At 52.6% G+C, this 6,650-nt stretch overlaps 1 protein-coding gene across 2 annotated transcripts in view; it reads right to left on the reverse strand.

The window, feature by feature from the left end:
• Positions 1–307: 307 nt before the first annotated feature.
• SMOX (spermine oxidase) overlaps positions 308–6,650 on the reverse strand; it is a 39,634-nt gene continuing 33,291 nt past the window's right edge. Inside the window, exons 4-7 of one of the 2 annotated variants that reach the window (XM_003788038.2) lie at positions 5,063–5,236; positions 4,151–4,910; positions 3,374–3,534; positions 308–813 (exon numbers count right to left, since the gene is read on the reverse strand). In XM_003788038.2, the coding sequence (XP_003788086.1) occupies positions 676–813; positions 3,374–3,534; positions 4,151–4,910; positions 5,063–5,236 (1,233 nt within the window). In that variant the 3' untranslated portion in view covers positions 308–675. The remainder of the gene's footprint in view (positions 814–3,373; positions 3,535–4,150; positions 4,911–5,062; positions 5,237–6,650) is intronic. The other variant, XM_023512200.1, reaches the window with a different exon arrangement.

Raw genomic sequence — 6,650 nt, forward strand, 5'->3', positions numbered from 1 at the left:
CAGCACCCCCAGGGCCAGGTGACACTAATAAATAATGAACACGTCTGAGCTTGGCACAGAGCCACAGCCCTGCCCACAGACCTGCCCTTCACTCCAGGCAGCCTGTCATCCAATCAAACTCTCAGGAATCTGGCAAGGGGCCAGCAGGCTGACCCCAGCCAGTCCCAAAGGAGTACATCACAAACACATAGGGGTGAGGGGACACCTCTCTCCAGGAAAGGCAAAAAAGGAAAAACCTTCCCTTCTGGGAGCACTGCCAGGCCACAGCTCCCTGAACGAGGGATGTGATAAACGCAGGCACAGAGGCTGAGAAAAACAGAGAAGTAGGAGGGGCAGGGAAGGGTGGCCTCTTTATTATCCCAAAATGCAAAGTATTTGAAGGCACTTACAATAACAAGGCTGGAGAGGAGGGCAGGGGGAGGGCAGAGAGAGGGCAGCGAGCTGAGCACAGAGGTAAATCAACAGGACCCACCCTGGTCATCACCCAGCTTGGAGAAAAGGGAAAGCTACAGGGCTGGGTCTGGAGCCAGTGGGGCCTCCAGCTCTATTCTACAGAAGGTAAAAATCCATCCTACAGAGGATCAGGAAGTTAGGGGCACACAGCAGCAAGGGACGGGGCTAGAGGTCACGAGTTAGTGGTTCTTTAAGGAACACGCTCGGCAGTGAGGACAGCCCTCAGGTCCCCTGCTGGAAGAGGTCTCGATACATCTCAATGAGACGGGCGGCTTCGCGCTGGCCAGAGAGCAGAGCACCATGGGTGGTGGAGTAGTACTTGCGATGGGTGGCCTCACCAGAGAACAGCACCTGCATGGGCTGGACAGAGGGAAGGGGGTGTGATGGTAGAGGAGCAGCAGAGGCCCCAAGGCTCCCCGCCTGCCCCAGAACCTGCCCCCCCTCCACTACAATCAGAGAGGCTTGAGCAGGCATCTGAGATGCAGGTATTGCTGCTTCCACAGGACGAGGAGCTGCCCATCCCACTGGGCCATCTTCCCCAGTGTCTTCCCCAAACATCCAGGCCTCAGTTCTTTCTGTTCTTAGGCCATTAAGAGTCCTATCTCTGCAGTCTCTTACTACTGAACTCAGGGAAAGTGGTTTAACCTTACTAAGCTTTGACCTTCTCATCTGCCAGATGGCTTTATACCACCTACTTCTGAGGGCAGTTGTAAGGATTAAGTGAAATCATGTATCTAAAGCACTTAGAACCTGGAAGAACGTAAGTACTCAATAAAGTCAGGTGGTATTTTAACAAACCTTTATGAAGCCCCTGTTAGGATCCAGGGACTGTTCTGGGCACTTGGAAGATAAAAGGTGACCAGGCTGCTGCTTTGTGGAGCTTCCATGCTGGTGGGGAAGCCAGACACGAAACCCAATTACTAAACAATGTCATGCATGACATGATGGGTGTTTGAACAAGGCACTGACAGCCCAGAAAAGAGGCCCAGTATTAGAGGCATCCCACAAAACTTCCCAGAGGACAGGACCTTTGGACTGGTTTTTCAACGATGCTGGGTAAATAGACAAGTAAAGGACATTTCAGATGGAGGGAAAAGGGGGCAAAGATGCATCAAGGCACTGTTTGGGGAACAGTGAGAATTCTGGTACAGCCAGAGCTCAACCTCAAGAAAGGAGGCTCTCCAGGCAAGATGTAGGTAAGGTACAAGCTTGTGTTTAGATTTTATCCTGTGCCTCTCAAAATGAATGTGGAAAGGCACCAGCTGTAGATCCTAATAGAAGGCAGAGGTTTTAATTCAGCAGGTCTCGGGTGGGCTGAGAGTCTGCATTTCTAACAGGCTCCCATGTGAGGCTGGTGTTTGTTAAGCATGGATCACCCACTCTGAGTAGTGAGGCTGTATCCCACTAACAAGGAGCCCACAGAGGTTATTACACTGAAAGGGGAGGGTGTATTGTGACAGTGTGCAAGCTGCCTTCTCCCACACCCACCCCTCCTCCTTTTTCTCCTCTGTAACAAAGCCCTGCTTTTTAACTGGGTTCATTGCCATCCAGAATAAAAATGAATTTGCCTAGCCTCTCCAGCAGCTAGATATAGTCACATGACTGTGTTCTGGCCAATGAACTTTCAAGTACACAGTTGCTTAGAGACACCTAATTCAACTCCAAGGAGTCACCTCTTTTGCCCATCTGCCTTTCCTCCTCTTACAGCATAAGAGGCAGATGTAAGAGCTGGAGCCTCTGCAGCCCTCTTGGGCCACAAAATGGCCTTGAAAATGGGAGCCAGACACTAAGGATACTGTGTCCTGCTACCTGACTCCAGATTTCCTTATGATTTTTCTTGTTTAAGCCAGTTTTTTGTTTGTTTGTTTTGAGTTTCCGTTTATTACATGCACTAGTCCTAGCTGATGCAGGTGACAAGAGAAGATTGACTGTGGCAGCAGTAAAGGTCTTTCCGGGGATCTCCCTCTCAGCGGGGAGGCACAGTATATGTTTGTTGACTAAAATCTCCTTTGCCAATTACATCAAAGAATTGTTTTAGATATAACTCTGTTGAGGTTTTACCAGTTATTATACATGTACACTTGGCTGGGGAAAGTCAAAATCTACTTTATGGGGCCAGGCATGGTACCTCATGCCTGTAATCCTGGCACTCTGGGAAACGAGGCAGGAGAATTGCTTCAGCTCAGGAGCTCAAGATTAGCCTGAGCAAGAGTAAGATCCCATCTCTACCAAAAATAGAAACACCAGCCAGGCACTGGGGCCTATAGTCCCTGCTACTCAAGAGACTGAGGCAGGAGGATTGCTTGAACCCAGGAGTGTGAGGTTGCTGTGAGCAGGCTGATGCCACAGCACTCTAGCCTGAGCAACAGAGCAAGACTCTCCCTCAAAAAATAAAACAAAAACAGAACTACCTTCTGGGAACAAAAATGTATATTTCTCTCAGATTCACCATTTGGGGGGTATAAAGTTGACATAAGTTTAGGTCTCAGTATTCCCAATTTTATTTTCTACAACATATTGGGAAAACATTTCCATTGAAATTAGTGCTGTTCAAGAGAACATTACATGATGCTATAGAACATTCTATAGCTACACAATCTAATATGGTAGTCACATGTGGCTATTGAACTTAAAATGTGAATAATGCAACTAAGGACTAAAATTTTAATTTTTTGTATACTCTACATTTTAATTAATTTAATTGGACGTGGCTGACAGCTACCATGCCATGGAATGGCTCTGTTTTCATCCCCTCAAGAAAGCATGTCAAGTTTCCACCTGATTTTTTTCTTCCAGATGTTAAGTGCACATTTTCTTCTTGTGTCCTCTTTATTAAAGGAACTAGTCCATCACCTTAGCACCCCTCAGTGAACATTACCCTTCCCCTCCTCACCCTGGACCGAACCCACCCCACACTCACCGCTGTCTTAGAGATCTCTGTGTAGGGCAGGGGCTTGGCCAGCTTCTCCACATCTGCCCCACTCGAGCCCACCTGTGTGTACGAATAGGAGCCTCGGAAGTAGGGGTTGCTGCCCCAGGCCGAGCGCAGAATTCGCCGAGGTTTCGGAATGTTTGGGTTCCCTGTTGCGGAGCCAGAAAAGTCAAGAGGAGGGATAATAAGAAATGACTGCACACAGAAGACACCCCTGAACAGACACCTGTCGCCCCACCTCTAGGGCCCTAGGAAGACCAGGCTGCCAGGGGCGGAAGATGCGGGAGGAGAGAGGGAACCAGGCTCCAGCTGTGCGTCACCCAGTCCGCACCACCTTGTCACCCAGCAAAACACTCGTCTTTCAGGGCCTGATAATCATGTTTTCCCTTCTAACATCAGGGGTTCTTGTGAGGCACCTCCTGAATAGTGGCTGGAAAAAAATACTCGCCTAAAAGGATCAGAGTAAAACATAAATCTCACTCTGAGCAACAGAAAATGAGTAGGAAATGGGCAACTGGCAGTGATGTCTATTTTTTTTTTTAATCATCAGCCCTTAAAAATAGAGAAGCACAGTAAGCAGCATCTTTACTGTTTCAGGCCCCAACCCAGGGTGACAGCAATTCAGGAGCCTGCGGCTGAGTGTGACACTCTGTGGTGGCTTCCCCAGTGGGCACAGCACCTCGGCCTCACAGGCTGGGGAGGGGAGAGCTGCCCGCTCTGGCAGAGGGCACAGGTAGGGAGCAGGCAGTGGGGCAGTGGACACACCTGTGAACTGACGCAGCATCTCTGTGCAGATCTCGGCCACTGCCTCGTCATCACACCTCTCCATGACGAGGGCCTCCTCCCCACAGATCCAGCCGCTCAGCACGTGGCCATAGCGCTCGGGCGGGTAGAGGACATCAAAGCCACAGATCTTGCGGAACCAGAGCTCGGGAGGGTAGGTGAGGGTGCTGCTCTCTGCCTCATCCTCCCACACAAACTGTAGGCTGTTGCACTCCGGGCCCCAGAAGGGCTCCTCGAATTCAAGAAAGATCTTGTCAGTGGTGCCGATGCCCAGGCGGTGGATGGCGGCCACCTTCTCCGTGGGCAGGCCTGGCCGGAAGAAGCTGGTGTACTGCCTCTTGAGCACGCCCAGCGACACGGTCACGATCACATGGTCTGCCGGGATCATCTCGCAGTCCTCACACTCCACCACCACCGGCCACTGCTCGTCCTCGTCCTGCCTGCGCCCTTGGGGTTCCTCTCCTCCCTGGCTGCCCTCCCCAGTGTCGTGGTTGTGGTCACCCTCACCCCGGGGCTCAATCTCGGGGCCCCGGGCGCGCGCCCAGGCCTGGTCCCAATGAACACAGCGGACGGGTTTCCCCAGCTGGATGACGTGGGCAGGGATGCCCTGGGCCAGCAGCTCCACAACCTGCATGAAGCCAGAAGGGATGACGTGGTGGGCCCCGGGGATCTCGGTCCACTCCCCAAAGGCACTCAGGGACACCTCGTCGATGCTGTGTGAGCTGCTCTCACAGCTCTCCACCTGCAGGAAGACCCAGGGAGAAGCCAGGTGACCGCTGGGGCTGGGCAGGGGTAGGAGCAGGACCTCCGAGCAGCGTAGCCCTCCTCGGACCCAGATGCCCCCAGAATCAGTCTTCCTCACTCTGGCACCTGCACGCGAGACAGCAACAATACCTTCAGGTACTGCTGGATCATGGCGAGCTTCAGGCGCTTGGTGGCCTCCGGGTCGTCAGGGTCATCCCTGATGCGGTTGCGCACCTCCTCCCGGGTGAACACCCCCACACTGTTTCGACTTTCAGCATTGACAGGTTTATCATGCTGGAAGAACTCCTGGGTCAAGTTATAGACCTGTCGGAGAAATCCCAGGACACTGAAAACACGCTCCCTGGTCACACCTCCCTCTCAAAGAAGGGGCCTCTTCCCAAAAGTCACAAGCTCCCAGGCATCACCCAGATGCACTGAGCCCTTGGTCTCCCTCCCATGGGGAATTGACGTTGCACCCAACGCTGCACAGAGGCTGTGCCTGGCTGCCTGTTCCTCACCTCCAGCCCATGAGGGGATGGGATGGGCCTCAGAAGCCGTCTGGCTGGGCCCTCACTTAGAACAAAGTGAAACATGTGGTGTGCAGGGGAAAGACACCACCACCACTGAGTTCTGCACAGGTGTACACGGGCTCTACCTCCCACACATTTCCATTCCAAGAACCATGCTCACAGCCCTTCCCCTGCCACCACTTCCCAAGTGTGTCTGCTTCGCTCTCTCCCCAGAGGTCAGTCTGGAGCGGTGGACTGGCCGGTGTTTGAGGGGAAATGGAGCAAAAGAGGACTCTAGAATCTGATCCCTTGGAGATGTCTCTGCAGGCCTGCCTAGGTCCACACAAAGTACCCATTTACTTCAGGCCTCAGACATGTATAAGGAAGACAGGACGCAGAGGGGAGGGAGGAACACAGAAGAATGATCTGAAGGAGGTTTGAGTGTGCCGAAGAATGGAAAGACATTTCACTGGCATATTTCAGCAGAGCTCCAACCCAGATTGCACAGATAATGACGATTCCTCAGTCCCATGGAACAGGGTCCCACGGTCTCCCCCTGCCTGCCTGGTATAGAGCTCCCGCCAAATGCTACGCAGGCCTCACCGAGGAAATAAGCCAGTCACAGGGGAAGACAGAGGGTCCCCAGAGGCAAGATCTGAGCCCCAGAACCCACTGGGCTCTGTGCAAGACACAGGCTGTAATGTGAGTAAGACAGGCAGCCCTAGCCCCTGCCCTCACTCAAGTTAGGGAGATGTTCCAAGACTGGGCTGCTTCTACATGACAGGCTGTAATAAGAAAGAATGAGGGGACTGTGCAATCAACCCAGACAAACCTGCACAGTCAGGAGACAGCCAGGTTGGTAATTGGGGTGGAGGACATTTCAGACAGAGGGATCAGGCTCCTTAAAGATGGGAGCAAGACAGAGATGCATTCAAGAAACTTTAAGTGGAGCGGGCAGCAGAAGAGAGGAAGTTGTAACAGGAAGGCAGAAGCTGGGGCATAAAGCACTAAGAGTCACGCCAAGGCCTCTGGTCTTAATTCAAGGGCCTGGCATCACTGAAGGGCCATGCACAGGAGGGCAGCACAGTCACATGCCCACTGCTGTCATTCCCAGGGCACTGGCAAAGGGAGGATCCTCTGCCAGGTCTCTGTGGCTGAGCTGATTGGTGATTCTTTCCCTTCCTAAAGCGAGTGTGAATTCAGTCCTGCCCCCAGCCCTGGGGCCACAG

Source organism: Otolemur garnettii, unplaced genomic scaffold (genome assembly GCF_000181295.1).
Source record: "Otolemur garnettii isolate 467f Iridium unplaced genomic scaffold, OtoGar3 scaffold00025, whole genome shotgun sequence".
Lineage (NCBI taxonomy): Eukaryota > Metazoa > Chordata > Mammalia > Primates > Galagidae > Otolemur > Otolemur garnettii.